General features: G+C 49.1%; 1 protein-coding gene across 1 annotated transcript; it reads left to right on the forward strand.

The window, feature by feature from the left end:
* Nucleotides 1–19,779: 19,779 nt before the first annotated feature.
* On the forward strand, nt 19,780–20,178 carry LOC138366341 (apolipoprotein E-like). The gene has a single exon (XM_069327374.1). It carries the CDS (start codon nt 19,780–19,782, stop codon nt 20,176–20,178), a length of 399 nt encoding a protein of 132 aa, XP_069183475.1.
* The last annotated feature ends 245 nt before the right edge of the window (nt 20,179–20,423 follow it).

Raw genomic sequence — 20,423 nt, forward strand, 5'->3', positions numbered from 1 at the left:
AATTATAGCCAGAAATAGTGCTGAGAGCTAAGGCCCAAACAGGAGTTGTAGTGGAGGGGCAGAGGGAATGTCCCAGACGTGGGGCGGGAGAGGGGGGTATATTGGTACAAGGATGGTTGGAGAATCAGGTCTCAATAGAGATGTTAATAATAATAAGTCAGAGGGCCGCGGCGAGCAGTTGGCGGGAGCCCGTGGTCGTGGGTGACCATGCCAAGAGTGTCTCCCTATGCTGGTGGATCACCCTATCTTGAGGTTATCTTGAGATGATTTCGGGGCTTTAGTGTCCCCGCGGCCCGGTCCTCGACCAGGCCTCCACCCCCAGGAAGCAGCCCGTGACAGCTGACTAACTCCCAGGTACCTATTTACTGCTAGGTAACAGGGGCATTTAGGGTGAAAGAAACTTTGCCCATTTGTTTCTGCCTCGTGCGGGAATCGAACCCGCGCCACAGAATTACGAGTCCTGCGCGCTATCCACTAGGCTACGAGGCCCTGTCGAGACCCTATCCATTCATTATGGATGGATGGTCCTATGTGGATGCTGTGAGGTGGAATAGGTGAGTTGATGCCATGAGTATGTGTGTGTGTGTGTGTGTGTGTTATGAAGTGATTAACATATATGCAATGATTAATATATACACATTTACAGCCTTTCAATACACATTACAGCCTTTCCTTGTAATTCATACCTCTCAGATCTGCCACCGGACCAGAACTGAAAGGAATGAGTTACGAGGAAAGGCTTCGGGAATTAAACCTCACATCCCTGGAAGACAGAGGAGTTAGGAGAGACATGATCACCACCTACAAAATTCTCAGAGGAATTGGCAGGGTGGGCAAAAACAAAATATATACCTTGGCTGGAACGCAAACAAGGGGAAACAGGTGGAAACTTAGTAGCCAAATGAGCCACAGAGACGGTGAAAAATACTTTTTCCGTGTCACAAATGGAATGCATTAGGCAGTGATGTGGTGGAGGCTGACTCCATAAACAGTTTCAACTGTTGATATGATACAGTCCAATAGGCTCTGGAACCTGTACACCAGTTGATTGACAGTTGAGAGGCGGGACCAAAGAGCTGAAGCTCAACCCCCACGCAAGCACAACTAGGTGAGTACATAAACATCATCCTCTAATTATATAAGACCCGACGCAGAGTGGACCATCTTGGTGACGGTATTACACACTCTCTCAAGAACATCCCCCGTAAGATGAGAAGATCAGCGGCAGGTGGTTGCAGCCTCCAGCAGGAGATGGTGGAGTGCGCTGGGCCTACACTCCCTAGGGAGTTTTTTTTTTATTATTATTATTTTCTACCACAGACGTGGCCCACACATTTACAATGCTAACCAGCATATATACATTTTCTTCTGTCCTCCATAGACAGGGTTAGAGATGTGTTAAACATATAGTTCAAGGGTTTATTGAACACTCAACCACAGAAGGTGATTCGGTGCTTTTAAAATGTTAAGCTAACCTACATACGTAAATACATAGATACACAGATTTACGTATGCCCTACATAAAGTGTTTGATGTGTCTTTTACATAGGGAGGTGGAGGGCGACGACGGCTCGAGACCTTCAAGTACATGACAGGTATCAACACGCAAGAATGAAACTGCAGCGACCAGACGAGGTCGGAACCCCCCATGTAGAGGACTGTCCGCTGGAGAGGTTCAGAGTCAGGAAGGGTATATAGGGGGGGGGGAGTACTGGCGGGGCAAGAGGGTGCTAGGTGAGTATAATAGGGGTGGCGGCCAACACTACTGACGCAAATGGTGCACCAAGCTTTAAAAATAGGCTGATCGATACCCAGGGTACGCCGGGCGTTGATCAAGATGGGCGCCACCCTCGCCTCTGCCTCTTCTTGGTTCGTGTTTAATTCATCACCAGGAAATCCTGGCCTCTGGCCCAGTACAACTCTCGATACTAGCCACAGGTAAACCACGGGTAATGAGAGACTCGGCCAAACAAGCTCAATAGCCGACACAAGCAACACAACATTTTAATGTGGATAAATGCCTCCGCAATGACCAGTAAGGCAATCAGGAGGAGAAAGCGGTAAGCCAGCCAGGATACATACCACTCACAAGGGGGAGGAAGTAGTGACGTCCCGGTGCCCAAGCACGTGCAGCCTCGGGGATCGAACACCAACCCTGCAGGAAACGAAGCCGTCGTTGTACAAACCAGACCATGTGACTGGGGTCATGCACTCGTCTAAATAAACTCACGAGGCATAAGAAGCTTGCAGTTACCGAGACCAACGAGTGACAAGCGCTGCACTTGAGACATGAGACACGGGATTACAAGACGTTACAAACACTGGTTGTCCTTCCTACACAAGACGAAGACAAATTTAAATAATATTTGTTGGTTTCACAAAGTAAAGTTAATGAATACACAGGTGTGGGTGACCTTGCTTCCTTATTCGGTAAGCGACTACCAAATCCCTTCTCATAATGAGTTGAGAACACGCATACGTTAATCCTTGACGGTTAGTAGGTCCCTCACTAGCACGGTGGGAATAGCTTTAACAATTTCCCCTATTTCGAGTTTAATAGACTTTTGAGCTTTTCAACATCCATGGCGTTACTTCCCACTCTCTCTTCAACCCGACCTTCCACAACCAGCCCTCCCCACCCCACCCCTACCAGTCTGCCCGTCTCTACTACCTCCCTGCCCCTTCCTCCCCATCCCCTCCTCCTAGCCCCTCCTCCCTGCCCCTCCGACCCATCAAAGGGAGCCGACTATGCCGTCAGAGGCGTCGAGATAATTCGACGAACAGTGAGTTTATACGAATGCAAGTGCTCGCAGCGCCACCGCCATTTGTCGGCCAGATCCGCGATTAATACCCGTTCGAGGTGGGGGCGGGTGCTCATAGGGCTCCTCACCCCGGTGTGAGAGATACGGAGAAGCGGTCTAAACGAGACGATGCCAAATGATGAAGAGCAAGCTAGCACCTCCCCCCATCCCCCGGGGGCCGCCGCCCCCTCCCCACGATGATATCTTCGTTGTGTTTGTGTTGAGAATGACGGCTTTCTCCTGGCGGCCCAGATCGCCCCCAGAGACACCTGGGGAGAAGTCTTTGAATCTGAGCGAGGAATACACACGGGGGATTGTCAGGGAGCACTCCCTCCTCCCTCTCTCCCTGAGAATATTAACAGCCGTGATAACGCCTTCTACCTTACGACGCACGTGAAGGACTTCGTGTCTAAAATTGGCGGGTTTTGGCCAATGATGTGACGATGGAGGCGGGCAGCGCGCGCGCGGGAAAGGCCAGGCGGGGTGAGGGCTGCCAGTCAGATAGCGGCGATGATGCTCTTGATACCAGCACTTCAGCTGTTCGTCTGGCCCTCCCTGGCACTCCCTGGCCCCTCCCTGGCACTCCCTGGCACTCTGGCAACCTCGACCACTCACATTATTAATACATGACTCGTCACACGGCTGACCGCTTTATAGAACTAACGGTTAATTCAATTAAACGGCTTCATTTTAAACAGAGATGAAGTTGAAGGAACACTTCATACCTCTCATTGTTCACCTCACCTGCTCAACCACTCACTGTTGAACTCCCGCTCAAGCGCAGACTGTTGAACTCCCGCTCAAGCGCCGACTGTTGAACACGCACAGAACCACCTGGTGAACCACTCACCACCTGCAGCACCAGCTGACGGTGACGTCAGACAAGCAGGTATCAGCTTGGGCTGAGTGTGGTGGTATCAAGTGGGTGGGCGTGGGCATGTGGGTGGGCGTGGGCATGTGGGTGGGCGTGGGCATGTGGACGTGGGTGGTCATGTGGTTCTCAAATGGTTGTGTATGTGGAGGGGGGGGGGTGAGAGAAGGGAGATGTGAGCAGCATGTGGGTATGTATACTCACCTATTTGTGCCTGCAGGATTGTGCTTCATCTCTTGGGCCCCGCTTTCCACCCGCCAGTAAAGCAATGCCTTCTGACCTATCTCCCTCGCGTATCTACGCTCAAATGACTGATTGGAATGTGTTTCCACAACCTGCTTTAGTTCACTCCGTTTTCCTATTAATCTTACGCTAAAAGAAAACTTTCCAGCTTCTCTGTAACTCGTGTGAGACTCAAACTTCCATCCGTGTTATTTTTGTTCTATTGGTGTTCAATATGAACATTTTCTCTTTTTCCACTCTGTCAATCCCACCCTGGGGGAGGGGGGGGGGAGATCCTTCGGCAAGACGCCGGCTTCCTGTTCCCCTCGTGGCCACTAAAAACCTTAGGGGAGACCCTCAGGTAAATAGGCACTTGCTGGTGTTGAAATCAAGAAGCCACATCTGTGCAGCTTGTTCAAGTCATCTTGGAGAATTTTACATTCCTCGTCTGTCAGCTCCACTCATTAATTTTGTATCGTGTGTGTGTGTGTGTGTGTGTGTGTGTGTGTGTGTGTGTGTGTGTGTGTGTGTGTGTGTGTGTGTGTGTGTACTCACCTAATTGTACTCACCTAATTGTGCTTGCGGGGGTTGAGCTCTGGCTCTTTGGTCCCGCCTCTCAACCGTCAATCAACTGGTGTACAGATTCCTGAGCCTATTGGGCTCTATCATATCTACATTTGAAACTGTGAATGGAGTCAGCCTCCACCACATCACTTCCTAATGCATTCCATTTGCTAACTACTCTGACACTGAAAAAGTTCTTTCTAACGTCTCTGTGGCTCATTTGGGTACTCAGCTTCCACCTGTGTCCCCTTGTTCGCGTCCCACCAGTGTTGAAAAGTTCATCCTTGTTTACCCGGTCGATTCCCCTGAGGATTTTGTAGGTTGTGATCATGTCCCCCCTTACTCTTCTGTCTTCCAGTGTCGTGAGGTGCATTTCCCGCAGCCTTTCCTCATAACTCATGCCTCTTAGTTCTGGGACTAGTCTAGTAGCATACCTTTGGACTTTTTCCAGCTTCGTCTTGTGCTTGACAAGGTACGGGCTCCATGCTGGGGCCGCATACTCCAGGATTGGTCTTACATATGTGGTGTACAAGATTCTGAATGATTCCTTACACAGGTTCCTGAACGCCGTTCTGATGTTAGCCAGCCTCGCATATGCCGCAGACGTTATTCTCTTTATGTGGGCTTCAGGAGACAGGTTTGGTGTGATATCAACTCCTAGATCTTTCTCTCTGTCTGTTTCATTAAGTACTTCATCTCCTATTCTGTATCCTGTGCCTGGCCTCCTGTTTCCACTGCCTAGTTTCATTACTTTGCATTTACTCGGGTTGAACTTCAACAGCCATTTGTTGGACCATTCACTCAGTCTATCAAGGTCATCTTGTAGCCTCCTACTATCATCCTCTGTTTCAATCCTCCTCATAATTTTTGCATCGTCGGCAAACATTGAGAGGAACGAATCTATACCCTCTGGGAGATCATTTACATATACCAGAAACAGTATAGGTCCAAGGACTGACCCCTGCGGGACTCCACTTGTGACGTCTCGCCAATCTGAGACCTCACCCCTCACACAGACTCGTTGTCTCCTGTTGCTTAGGTATTCCTCTATCCACCGGAGTACCTTCCCTCTCACTCCAGCCTGCATCTCCAACTTTCGCACTAGCCTCTTGTGTGGCACTGTATCAAAGGCTTTCTGACAATCCAAAAATATGCAGTCTGCCCACCCTTCTCTTTCTTGCCTTATTTTTGTTGCCTGGTCGTAGAATTCAAGTAACCCTGTGAGGCAGGACCTGCCATCCCTGAACCCATGTTGATGCTGTGTTACAAAGTTCCTTCGCTCCAGATGCTCCACTAGTTTTTTTTCGCACAATCTTCTCCATCAGCTTGCATGGTATGCAGGTTAGGGACACTGGCCTGTAGTTCAGTGCCTCCTGTCTATCCCCTTTCTTGTATATCGGGACTACGTTAGCTGCTTTCCAAATATCTGGCAGTTCCCCTGTTGCCAGTGATTTGTTATACACTATGGAGAGTGGTAGGCTCAGTTCTCTTGCTCCTTCCTTTAGAACCCAAGGGGATATTCCATCTGGGCCTATAGCCTTCGTCACGTCCAACTCTAGTAAACACTTCCTTACTTCCCCACTGGTAATCTCAAACTCTTCCAGTGGGTCCTGGTTAGCTATTCCCTCACTTACCTCTGGAATTTCTCCTTGTTCTAAGGTGAAGACCTCCTGGAATTTCTTATTCAATTCCTCACACACTTCCTTGTCATTTGTAGTGAATCCTTCCGCCCCTATCCTTAATCTCATAACCTGTTCCTTTACTGTTGTTTTTCTCCTAATGTGGCTATGCAACAATTTAGGCTGAGTCTTTGCCTTGCTTGCGATGTCATTTTCGTATTGTCTTTCTGCCTCTCTTCTCATCCTGACATATTCATTCCTGGCATTCTGGTATCTTTCTCTGCTCTCCAGTGTCCTGTTATTCCTATAGTTTCTCCATGCCCTTTTACTTTGCTGCTTAGCTAGCCTACATCTTTGATTAAACCATGGGTTTCTCATCTTCATTTCTCTGTTTTCCTTTTGGACTGGGACAAACTTGTTTGCTGCGTCCTTGCACTTCTGCGTGATGTAATCCATCATATCTTGGGCCGTCTTTCCCCTGAGCTCTGTTTCCCATGCTATATCTGTTAGGAATTTTCTTATCCCCTCATAGTTTCCCTTTCGGTATGCTAACCTTTTGGTTTCGGTATCCCTCCTCGAGTTCAATAACCCTTCTTCAATCAAGTACTCAAACACCAGTACACTGTGGTCGCTCATTCCTACTGGGTCCTCAAAACCGATTTCTCTTATGTCGGAGTCGTTCAGAGTGAAGACTAGGTCGAGTCTCGCTGGTTCGTCATTGCCTCTCATCCTTGTGGGTTCTCCGACATGCTGCGTTAAAAAGTTGCTTGTCACCACCTCCAATAGTTTGGCTCTCCACGTATCCTCGCCTCCATGCGGTTCCTTGTTCTCCCAGTCAATCTTTCCGTGATTGAAGTCGCCCATGATGAGCAGGTGGGATCTATTTCTACAGGCAGCAGAGGCTGCCCTCTCAATTATAGTGTTAACTGCCTTGTTGTTGTTTTCATACTCTTGACTGGGTCTCCTGTCATTTGGTGGAGGGTTGTATATTACTGCTACTACTATTCTTGGTCCTCCCATTGTTATGGTGCCTGCTATGTAGTCTCTGAACTCCTCACAGCCCGGGATGGCCATCTCCTTAAAACTCCATTCCCTTCTCATGAGTAGGGCCACTCCGCCTCCTCCTCTACCTTCCCTCTCTTTCCTTATTACTGTATACTCCTGGGGAAACACGGCATTCGTTATGATTCCAGAGAGTTTTGTTTCAGTGAGTCCGATTACATCTGGGTTAACTTCTTGTGCTCTTTCCCTTAGTTCACTTGTCTTGCTTGTGATCCCATCTATGTTCGAGTACATCACCCTAAAACTGACTCTCTTCTGCTTCTTTTCTGGGGGGGACCTTTGGGATCTGGGGTGAGTGGGAGCTGGGGAGACCTGGCACGGGGGGATTGGTGGAGGAGGGAGGGCTTGGGGTGGTGGGGGAGAGGGGAGGGTACAGGGGGTGGATAAGAGGGGGAGGGTACAGGGGGTGGATAAGAGGGGGAGGGTACAGGGGGTGGATAAGAGGGGGAGGGTACAGGGGGTGGGTAAGAGAGGGAGGGTTGGGGAAGCATGGGGGGAGGAGAGGCTGTGGGGGATAGGGGAGATGGGGGGGCTTGGGGGGAGAGAAAAGGGTGGAGGGCTTGGGGGGCGTGGGGGAAAAGGGAGGGCTGAGGTGGGTGAGGAAGAGGGGAGGGTTTAGGGGAGTGGGGGAGAGGGGAAGACTTAGGTGGGGTGGGGGAGAGTGGGGGGCTTAGGGGGGAGGGGGAGAAGGGAGGGCATGGGGGTGGGAGAGACAGGAAGGCATGTGGGAGAAGGGAGGGCATGGGGGATGGGGGGGAAGGGAGGTCCTGGGGAGAGGGGTGAGGGGAAGAAGGGGGGTGAGTGGGGGGAGGGGGGTGGGTGGGGGGAGGGTGCTCTAGGTGGGTACTTAGTGGGGGGCTGACAGGGGATGGGGCAGGTTGGGTGTCTGTTGGGTAGAATTTGGGGGTGGTGCCCCAATCCCTGTGGCTGTTGCACTGTTTGAGGAGGGTTCTCCACTTCCCTCTGGGATTGTAGGGTTCTGGGTTGTGGTACTCTGATTTCCTTCTCTCTCCCTGCGCTCCTTCCTCGCGTCTGCTGTCCGTATTCTCTCTTCCCTTGTCATATCCCTCTGCAGGAATATTTTCTTGAACTTCTCTACACCTTTTAGACAACACTTCCTTGCTAGCAGTTCCTCTTTCGCGATTTCGCTCATGAAAACCACCTTTATCATTCGGTCTCTGTCCTTGTTGTACTTTCCAAGCCTGAAAACCTTTTCAACATTTCGCTCAGCTCCCTCCATCCTTACCTCTTTAAGGATCTCTTTAATCATGTTTTTGTCCTTGTCTCTCCGCTCCTTTGGTCTGGTCCCTGTTTGTTCTTCAATGCCTGCTACTACTACTGCTCTATTTCTCTCTATCAGCCGGCTAGTACATCTAGTGTGTGTGTGTGTGTGTGTGTGTGTGTGTGTGTACTTGCCTAGTTGTACTTGAGGGGGTTGAGCTCTTGCTCTTTGGTCCCGCCTCTCAACTGTCAATCAACTAATTGTACAGGTTCCTGAGCCTACTGGGCTCTGTTATATCTACATTTGAAACTGTGTATGGAGTCTGCCTCCACCACATCACTTCCTAATGCATTCCATTTACTAACTACTCTGGCACTGAAAAAGTTCTTTCTAACGTCTCTGTGGCTCATGTGGGTACTCGGCTTTTGTGTCCCCTTGTTCCTGTACCGTGTTAAACAATCCATCCTTGTCTACCTTGTCAATTTCCCCTCAGAATTGTGTACGTTGTGATCATGATGGTATACACCTCTTAGTGATGATATGTCTCGATATCTACCCCAAAGTGGTGACATGTATATCTTCTCAGCCTCTGTTCATCATCTCCATGTGACCTGACTCATCACATGATGAACAGACGATCTCCTGAAGCCTTCCGCCCATTGCCTATATTCTCAATTATTCACTTATTCCTATCATCCTCTCTTTCTTTAGGCTTGTCTCTATTCCCTGCTTCCATGTCCCTTATGATACCGCTCTTCTGCTCACTTTCTCTCAGCACAACCTATATGTAAATTTGAGTATCTTTAATGCAGTGAGCAGGTCTCCTCCGAGTACCACTGTTCTTACGACTGTCACAGGTGGTCAGCCTTGTTTCCCACCTCTCAACTGTTGTGGTTGGTAATGTGTGCAGGGCTTCGTGTGTAGTTGTATCCTGGTATTAACATTGCGTATGTGGTGAACAGCATTCTCCTGTACACCATATGTGTACAATAGAATGAGAAGAATGAGCTACATTTCCTGGGCCCCGGCTTTCAGCTATCCTTTGTCTTAGCTGACTTCTTCGGCCGTATTGCGCTATGTTGTCATATATATATATATATGTGTGTGTGGGGGGGCATCTTGGCATATATGTGCGTTGGCATATATGTATGTATGAGCATGTTGGCATATATGTGTGTGGGCATGCTGGCATATATATATAGGTATAGTGGCGTATACGTAGGCATGTTGGCACATATGCGGGCATAACATGATGCAATGGAGGACATGCTAGGATATGTATGACCATTTTTGGCATATGTATGACCATTTTGGTGTCAGCTGGGCGTGCATATGTGGCTATGTGAGCGACAGGCGACTGTATATATATATGTGGCCATGTGGTCGCTAGTGAGGTCGACGTGGATAGTATTAGAACCGAGGGTGGGGGAGGAGGGGGGAGGATGCTGGAGTATCGGAGATAACAGGACGGGCGCGCGATTGGTCCAGTGGGCAACGCCGATAAGCTGAACCAGTCTGCAGCTCCCGATAGCAGCGACGATAGCCCGCCGGCCGGACACTTTAAGACTGGCAATCTGTCTCTGACTCCCTGCCGGATGCCGCCACCAGGGAGGGGGGGGGAAGGGTGGTGGCCGGTTGGTGAGGGGATTGAGAGGGGGAACCGGGTTGAAGGGGCTGGTAGAGGGGGAAGGGAAGTGTACTAAGTGTACTAAGAATACTCTCCCATGCTTTTCGCTACACTAGAGGAAAGTCAATCTGGAACGTTGGTATCGCCTGGGATTAACTTTGTCACACCTGTTGGCTACCTGTCGAAGATTCTCAGGGGGTAATGTCCCCGCGGCCCGGTCTCTGACCAGGTCTCCTGGCTGCTGTTGCTGGTCTGATCCACCAGGCTGTTTGATGCGCAGCCTGACGCTTGAGTTACATTGTTATACATATCATATTTATACATATGTCCCCATATGTAGTCTAGTTGTTGTGTGAGGGGGGGCTGGGAGCCACACCCCTGGGGTGGTGTGAGGGGGGGCTGGGAGCCACACCCCTGGGGTGGTGTGAGGGGGGCTGGGAGCCACACCCCTGGGGTGGTGTGAGGGGGGCTGGGAGCCACACCCCTGGGGTGCTGTGAAGGGGGGGTCTGGGAGCCACACCCCTGGGGGTGCTGTGAGGGGGCTGGGAGCCACACCCCTGGGGGTGGCAAGACATAAGACAAGGAGTGAGAAGGGGGTGCCAATGGGGTGCCACATCCTGTGTGCTGGTGAGGGGGTGCAGGCGTACTTATCAGCAGTGCCCCCCCCCCCGCCCCCTCCCCCCCTGGGTGTTGATATCAGGCGGGCGAGGGCGCCGCCGTGGGGTATCTGTTGATAAGCCGGTTGGTGCCTCTACCACCAAGCATGGCTGCCAACCCTTCCCCTCTCTCACACTCGCTAATCCCTCTCTCACACTCGCTAATCCCTCTCTCACACTCGCTAATCCCTCTCTCACACTCGCTAATCCCTCTCTCACACTCGCTAATCCCTCTCTCACACTCGCTAATCCCTCTCTCACACTCGCTAATCCCTCTCTCACACTCGCTAATCCCTCTCTCACACTCGCTAATCCCTCTCTCACACTCGCTAATCCCTCTCTCACACTCGCTAATCCCTCTCTCACACTCGCTCATCCCTCTCTCACACTCGCTAATCCCTCTCTCACACTCGCTAATCCCTCTCTCACACTCGCTAATCCCTCTCTCACACTCGCTAATCCCTCTCTCACACTCGCTCATCCCTCTCTCACACTCGCTAATCCCTCTCTCACACTCGCTAATCCCTCTCTCACACTCGCTAATCCCTCTCTCGCACTCGCTAATCCCTCTCTCACACTCGCTAATCCCTCTCTCACACTCGCTAATCCCTCTCTCACACTCGCTAATCCCTCTCTCACACTCGCTCATCCCTCTCTCACACTCGCTAATCCCTCTCTCACACTCGCTCATCCCTCTCTCATACTCGCTAATCCCTCTCTCACACTCGCTAATCCCTCTCTCACACTCGCTAATCCCTCTCTCGCACTCGCTAATCAATCTCTCACACTCGCTAATCCCTCTCTCACACTCGCTAATCCCTCTCGCACTCGCTAATCCCTCTCTCACACTCGCTAATCCCTCCCTTCACACTCGCTTATCCCTCCCCTCACACTACTCCCTCTCCCCTCACACTACTCCCTCTCCCCTCACACTATTCCGTCTTCCCTCACACTACTCCCTCTCCCCTCACTACTCCCTCTCCCCTCACACTACTCCCTCTCCCCTCACACTACTCCCTCTCCCCTCACACTACTCTCTCTCCCCTCACACTACTCCCTCTCCCCTCACACTACTCCCTCTCCCCTCACACTACTCCCTCTCCCCTCACACTATTCCCTCTCCCCTCACACTACTCCCTCTCCCCTCACACTATTCCCTCTCCCCTCACACTACTCCCTCTCCCCTCACACTACTCCCTCTCCCCTCACACTACTCCCTGTCCCCTCACACTACTCCCTCTCACCTCACACTACTCCCTCTCCCCTCACACTACTCCCTCTCCCCTCGCACTACTCCCTCTCACCTTACACTACTCCCTCTCCCTTCACACTACTCCCTCTCCCCTCACACTACTCCCTCTCCCCTCGCACTACTCCCTCTCACCTTACACTACTCCCTCTCCCCTCACACTACTCCCTCTCCCTTCACACTACTCCCTCTCACCTTTCACTCACTATCCGTCCCACTGTATGATAGAATGCGAAAAGTTTACTAATTCAGAGAACATAAGACCATAAGAACATAAGAACATAATAAGAACATGAGAACATATGAATGAAGGTAACTGCACAAGGCCTATATGAAAACTCACACCCCAAAGGTGACTCGAACCCATACTGCCAGGAGCACTCTACAACTGGTGTACAGGACACCTTAACCACTCGACCATCACGACCGGACAAAAGATGATGGTAGCCGAGGCTAATTCCCCCCATCATCCCGCCCGGAATGGTGGGGGGAAGGAATGGTGCCCAACCACTTGTGGATGATCGGGGGATTGAACGCCGACCTGCATGAAGCGGGACCGTCGCTCTACCGTCCAGTCCATGGTAGATGGAAGGTGCGCATAGAGAGTTTACCAAAGAGGTCAAATACCAGTGGGGTCGAGATGCAGGACCCCTTATGACCCCATACCCGCCCACACGACGGGTATGGGGTCCATAATAAGTACCTGGTGTATGGGGTCCATAATAAGTAACTGGTGTATGGGGTCCATAATAAATAACTGGTGTATGGGGTCCATAAACAAACTGTGGGGTCCAGCTAGGCGGACCCCGCTGGCGGGCGGGTGTTACTGGAAACTTCAAACACACAGATTACCATGAGTTGAAAGGTTGAGTGATGTGCTGCCAGCACTGAGGTGTGAGGGAGTTTTGGTGTGTACTCGTCTAGTTGTGCTTGCGGGGGTTGAGCTCTGGCTCTTTGGTCCCCGCCTCTCAATGGTCAATCAACTGTTGTACAGGTTCCTGAGCCTACTGGGCTCTATCATATCTACATTTGATACTGTGTATGGAGTCAGCCTCCACCAGATCACTGCCTAATGCATTCCACCTGTTAACTACTCTGACACTGAAAAAGTTCTTTCTAACGTCCCTGTGGCTCGCTTGGGTACTCAGTCTCTATCTGTGTCCCACTGTTCGCGTACCACCCGTTTTAAACAGTTTATCCTTATCTACCCTGTCAATACCTCTCAGAATTTTGTAGATAGTGATCATGTCTCCCTAAACTCTTCTGTCTTCAAGTGTCGTGAAGTTCAGGTCCAGTAATCTTTTCTCGTAGCTCATTCTTCTCAGCTCGGGGACAAGCCTGGTGGCTTACATCTGAACCTTTTCTAACTTTGTTTTGTGTTTGACTAGATGTGGACTCCAGGCTGGAACTGCATATTACAGTATTGGTCTGACATATGGGGATATACAAGGTTCTGAATGAATCCTTACACAAGTTTCCTAAGGTAGTCCTTATGTTCGCCAGCCTTGCCTACGCCTCTGATGTTATCTTTTTGATGTGGGCTTCAGAGGTCAGGTCTGGTGTGATATCAACCCCCAGATCTTTTTGTCGTCCTGACTCCTGAAACATTTCCTCGTACCTTGTGTTTGGCCTCCTGCTCCCTACGCCTATCTTCATCACTGTGCACTTGCTCGAGTTAAACTTTAACAACCATTTGTTGGACCATTCCTTCAGTCTGTCCAGGTCATCCAGTAGCCTCTTGCTGTCCTCCTCTGTCTTAAACCTTCTCATAATTTTAGCATCATCAGCAAACACTGAGAGGAATGAGTCTATACCTTCTAGAAGATCATTCACGTATATCAGAAACAGAATAGGTCCGAGTTCAGAACCCTGTGGGACTCCGCTGGTAACATCACGCCAGTCTGAGGTCTCACCCCTCACAGTGACTCTCTGCTTCCTGTTGTTTAGGTGTTCCCTTATCCATTGGAGCACCTTACCAGTTACTCCAGCTTGTTTCTCCAACTTGTGCAACAGTCTCTTATGGGATACTGTGTCAAATGCTTTCTGACAGTTCAAGAAAATGCAGTCTGTCCATCCTTCTCTTTCTTGCTGTTTGGTCGTAGAATTCTGTTAAACCTGTGAGACAAGACTTGCCATTCCTGGACCCAAGTTGGTGACGTGTTACAAAGTCTCTTCTCTCCAGATGTGCTACCAGACTTTTTCTCGCGATCTTCTCCATCACCTTGCATGGTATACAAGTTAAAGTCACTGGCCTGTAGTTTAGGGTCTCCTGTCTATCACCCTTTTTATAGATTGGGACTACGTTAGCTGTCTTCCAACTCTCTGGCAGGTCTCCTGTTTCCAGTGACTTGTTATAGACCATAGATATCGTCACACACACACACACACACACACACACACACAGTGTGTGTGTGTGTGTGTGTGTGTGTGTGTGTGTGTGTGTGTGTGTGTGTGTGTGTGTGTGTGTGTGTGTGTGTATGAGAGAGAGAGAGAGAGAGAGAGAGAGAGAGAGAGAGAGAGAGAGAGAGGAGAGAGAGAGAGAGAGAGAGAGAGAGAGAGAGAGAGAGAGAGAGAGAGAGAGAGAGAGAGAGAGAGAGAGAGAGAGAGAGAGAGAGAGAGAGAGAGAGAGAGAGAGAGAGAGAGAGAGAGAGCTATACATACACCTACACCATCCACCAGTGATGGCGGTGATAGCCCAACAGGACACTAACCACAAGAGCTAGCCGGCCATAAGTCAGCCAGATATATCATAAGGCTCTCACCCTCTCGCGCCGTGAATTAGGAGCCTTCAGTCCCAAGCTCCACCGACCTGAGATTGGAACCCGGAAACTGATCCCAACCACGACAAGATCCCGGGTTGTGTCCTCCGTCTGGGCTCCAACAGCCACCTTTTACCATCTCCTTCCAGCTGCTGAAGCCAGCTGGGAAACCCCAACACCAAGCCAGCTGGGGAGCTCAGACACCATGTACAACAAGGCTAGTAGATGCTGCATAAAGAAATAAACCTCACTTCCCTATAGGCAAACTTCCCTATAGGCTTCCCTATAGGTAAGTACTCCCAAAGCCTTATAGTGATGGTTCTCATTCACTGTTCCAACATTGGTGGAGGCAGCGGTAGGGAAGACAGTGGCAGGTGGTGGTGGTGGTGGACCCCATACCCATTCCGTGGGTGGTGGTGGACCCCATACCCATTCCGTGGGCGCTGGTGGGAAGGGTTACAAAGGTACATAATGGGTTTAGGAACTGACCCCCAGAGATCATTTAACTAACCATGTAACAATCTTGAGAAGCTAATTATTTTTTTTTATTTAGCCCCGAGGGGCGAGTTTATTGGGCAGCGCCACTCATCTTGTGAGTGAACATACCGCCATAGCAGCATGTACAACACTCCCCAATAGGAAGAAAACCCGCTGTGTTGTTCATCCTGTCACTTGTACCCAGACACAACTGCGGCTTGCTTAACTGTCTCAAGTGAACAGCTCCTAAAACAAGAAGATTAACATCTGTCAACCATTAAAATCTTTCGTTATCTTGTGAGTGCAAAATGGGGGAATCTTTTTAGAACAGTATCTATATTTGACAAATAGTGTTTTTCAACTCAAACAATGTGGGGTTTATTATTCTACACATATTTCTAATGTCTCTCAGGTGTTCACATTCACGTAGATAGTGGTCAAGGCGGTGTCCGTCACTCTCACCACAGATTCTACAACTTCGCTGATCAACTGTTGTTTCATTCCAAATCTCCATGGATATTTGTATCCAAGACGGATTCTTGCTATTACTGATTCTCTCCCTCGTCCTCCTCCTCTTCGTCTATAATGATTGGGATTGCCAGTTGCAACCATTTGTTGTACCATCGTACAGATTCACTGATTTGTTCTGCTATCCTCCTTTCCTCAGTTACCTTGTCACGGTGATGTTGCCTGACAATACCTCTAATTTGTAGTAGAGTCTTGGGTATGAAGTATTCAATATGGTCTCCTTCAGCGCCTTCAGCAGCCAGCACATCTGCTCGTTCATTCCCACATATTCTAACATGGGAGGGGATCCACAGAAACTTGACGATTCTTCCTTGATTGGTACTCTTACAGCTCTCTTAATCTCTGCGACTATCGCAAGATTCTCTGTCCGATTTTTACTAAGGCTTTGTAGCACTGCTTTAGAATCAGTGCAGATCACTGCACCGTTAGTACCTCGTTCAAGGAATCTTAACGCCATTACAATGGCAGTTAGCTTCGCTTGTGTTGAAGAGGCACAGTTCTCAATACGGACTTTTCCTTCATTTCTGCGTTGTAAGGCATTATTTCAGTGTATGCTGCACCAGCCCTGGCATTGACAGGGTTAGATAACCCATCAGTGTAGATTTGATCTAACTCATTTCCGGCTTCTTTATAGATTTCCTCCAGATAATTGTGCCTCATTTCTTGAGCTATCATGCTGGACTTTTTCGTTGCCATTTCATTGATAATGATCCTGCATGGGTCGTTACGCAGGGAGGTAACCTCTCTACAGGCAGGAGCTCACGGGCTTGCTCAAGGAGGTGAAATTCTTCGAGGTAGCAGACTGATCTGTGATGCCATTTTTTGCTTCTCCTGTTTCCCCCTGAAAGTAGCACAGAACTCCGTTTTTTCTTGGCAATATCATTGTAATGGGGATCTCTGGATATCCATAATTGCAAGCTTAGCATTCAGCTCCTGAATTCTGCTTTTAACACTGGGGAGGGACAACTCCTCTCGTAGATTAGACGTTTTGGCAGTTCTTGGAACTCCAAGAATGATTGTCATGGCTTCATTTTGTATGCTTTCAAGTTTTTTCATATCGCTTTGGGAATAGGTGCACAGAACTGGTGCGGCATAGTCTATGACGGAACACACACAGGCTGTGTACATAATTTTAATTAATTAGGCACGGCAATAGAGACTCCATGCCCATTCCAGGTCATGGCTTTCAGTGCCATGAGTCGACTTTTGCATGTTCCTGTGAGTTGGTTGAGCTCCTCTTTCTTCCCCTTGTTAGAGCCGACAGTGACGCCAAGGTACCGATAGTGGTCAACCCATTCAAGTGTTACACCATTAATTTGTAGTTCTTCATTTTCTCCCCTCCTGTGATGAAAGTTTGCTTTTGTCTTGTTTGTGGAGAGAGTGAAGCAGACACATTTCTTTCCAAGGAGTTCAAGGAACTGTTTAATTTTTCTTAAGGTGGGACCTCGTATTAGGACATCATCTGCATATCCCACTTGTTGTGTTCCTTCCGGAAATTCAATATTTGAAATGGCGTTCATAAGTATGTTAAATAGTGTGGGGCTTAAGACCCCTCCTTGGGGGAGGTCCCGAGTTCCATATTCACTGTTCTCGAGACTGCTCCGTTGAAGCAGACCTTAGCTTTTCTCCCTGTGAGGTAGTCTTCAATCCTCCACCCAACTGGGCGGCAGCTTTACAGTCATGTGCAGGCTGCACCTACAGTTCCTGCTCCACACCCACCCACCTGGGTGGCAGCTTTACAGTCATGTGCAGGCTTCACCTACAGTTCCTGCTCCACACCCACCCACCTGGGCGGCAGCTTTACAGTCATGTGCAGGCTGTACCTACAGTCAACTAACTTTGGATACTTGGCTAAGATTTGATGGCAGTATATCATTATAAGTGATGTACTTACACATTTCTTGATGTGTAATAGTCGTACAACTTTTCATAGTGGGATGAATTTATTACCCTGGTTACCATTACGTTAGAAATGCGACCTATTATTTGAGAGCTCCCCTCTCTCTCTCTCTCTCTCTCCATGTCTCCCCTCTCATCCACTCCACTCACTGATTTCTACCCATCCACCCCTCTCCCCTCTTCTATTATCCCCCCCCCCTCCCCCCCACCTGGCCACCACTGGTTATAGGCAGCGGTTTTCCCTAATCACAAACAAACGAACCTGCCCAACCCGCCCAACCCCATTGAGGCCGATGCATAGAAAACGTAAGTTTCACGGTGCCAAAAAATCTAGTCCAACACGTCGTTTTTTTTTAAAAACAGATTAGTCAATTCGGGCCACAAAAATGCGACGTATTGAGCAAGAGGCTTGAGGGAGAGACCATCGCTGGCACTAAATGTGTGTTGGTGGAGGCGGGACGGTGTCTGGGGCCCCTGAGACACACACACAACAGTGTGTGTGTGTGTGTGTGTGTGTGTGTGTGTGTGTGTGTGTGTGTGTGTGTGTGTGTGTGTGTGTGTGTGTGTGTGTGTGTGTATACTTACCTAATTGTGCTTGCGGGGGTTGAGCTTTGGCTCTTTGGTGTGTGTGTGTGGGGGGGTGTTGTGTGTGTGTGTACTCACCTAATTGCACTCACCTAATTGTGCTTGCGGGGGTTGAGCTTTGGCTCTTTGGTCCTGCCTCTCAACTGTTAATCAATAGGTGTACAGATTCCTGAGCCTACTGGGCTCTATCATATCTACATTTGAAACTGTGTATGGAGTCAGCCTCCACCACATCACTTCCTAGTGCATTCCATTTATTAACTACTCTGACACTGAAAAAATTCTTTCTAACGTCTCTGTGGCTCATGTGGGTACTAAGTTTCCACCTGTGTCCCCTTGTTCGTGTCCCACCCGTGCTGAAGAGTTTGTCTTTGTCCACCCTGTCAATTCCTCTGAGAATTTTGTAGGTGGTTATCATGTCTTCCTTTACTCTTCTGTGTGTACTTACTCCTGTACTTACTTCTTACTCCTCCCCTACTGTGTGTGTGTGTGTGTGTGTGTGTGTGTGTGTGTGTGTGTGTGTGTGTGTGTGTGTGTGTGTGTGCGTGTGCGTGTGCGTGTGTGTGTGTGTGTGTCAGAAAGTGACGGTAGTCAGAAAAAAATATATGAAAACGTCGAGACACCGAGGTCGGGAACACAGGTGTTCGTACACCCCCGCCAGACGACATCGCTGATTAACCAACTATTCACAAAACAAGAAAAAACTACAACGTCCTTTCCGCTGTAGGACGAAAAGAAAATGACAAGGAAGTGTGTGTGTGTGATACACGCCACAGAAGATTTCACAACTTCACATTTTTATTGGAAAGTGCTACACGCAGGACTAGGAGGGGGGGGGGAAGGGGGAGGGGGTTACTGCCACTAGCCAAGAAGATATAAGAAGCAAGGAAGGACGTAGCAGCAGCAGCAGTGAGGAAGCGGAGTAACAGGACCGGACAAAATCATCGAGACCGGGGGAAAATATCCCCCCATGGATCCCTGAAGGAAGCTAGGGCAGACAGGAGGTCAGCTGACCTCTGGCAATGATCTACAAAACCTCAAAAGAAAATGGTGAATTGCGAAAGGAACGGAAGACATCCGACCCCCCCCCCCCCCCTCCCTCCCCAAAAAAAAGACACATTTATAAGGACTCTTAAACTACTTAACACATGATTCATCAAGCATTTACGCCTCTAAATACGCAGCCACTACATGAATTTTCAGTCGACCATAACAGTTTAGGTTGTATTTACTAAACATTTTAAGAGCTTCGGAACTTTACAAGACAGAGTTATTATGGTTATAAAGAGCCTCGAAGAGCTTCAACGCTCCCAGACTCTTGAAGACGTAAATAAAGCCGCCATGATTGAGGAAAGATGCACGTACAGGTTTTCGTAACGGAGCATTACGAGACCATCAAGACATCTCCAAGAGACTAGTAAGAGATCAGCAAGAGACCAGCAAGAGACCAACATGAGACTAACAAGAGACCAGCAAGAGACCAGCAAGAGACCAGCAAGAGACCAACAAGAGACCAGCAAGAGACCAACATGAGACTAACAAGAGACCAACAAGAGACCAACAAGAGACCAACATGAGACTAACAAGAGACCAACAAGAGACCAACATGAGACTAACAAGAGACAACAAGAGACCAACATGAGACTAACAAGAGACCAGCAAGAGACCAACATGAGACTAACAAGAGACCAACAAGAGACCAACATGAGACTAACAAGAGACCAACAAGAGACCAACATGAGACTAACAAGAGACCAGCAAGAGACCAACATGAGACTAACAAGAGACCAGCAAGAGACCAACATGAGACTAACAAGAGACCAACAAGAGACCAACATGAGACTAACAAGAGACCAACAAGAGACCAACATGAGACTAACAAGAGACCAGCAAGAGACCAACATGAGACTAACAAGAGACCAGCAAGAGACCAACATGAGACTAACAAGAGACCAGCAAGAGACCAACATGAGACTAACAAGAGACCAACAAGAGACCAACATGAGACTAACAAGAGACAACAAGAGACCAACATGAGACTAACAAGAGACCAACAAGAGACCAACAAGAGACCAGCAAGAGACCAGTGTGGAGTCATCAACCAAGAGAGGCATGATGCCCCGAAGGAGGGGGCAGGGGGAGGGGAGGGGGGCAAGAAGGCAAACAAGAGGAAGCGAACAAAAAAAAAAAACAAGAGAGATGAAAAAGAATGTAATATACACACACACATGTGGAAGGGGAAGGCAGGGGCGGAAGAGAGAGAAAGAGAGAAAGAGAGAGAG

This window comes from Procambarus clarkii, chromosome 19 (assembly GCF_040958095.1).
Source record: "Procambarus clarkii isolate CNS0578487 chromosome 19, FALCON_Pclarkii_2.0, whole genome shotgun sequence".
Taxonomy (NCBI): Eukaryota; Metazoa; Arthropoda; class Malacostraca; order Decapoda; family Cambaridae; genus Procambarus; species Procambarus clarkii.

Coding starts and splice junctions, on each gene's coding strand:
- LOC138366341 (XM_069327374.1), top strand. CDS start 19,780: ATGAGACTAACAAGAGACCAGCAAGAGACCAACATGAGACTAACAAGA.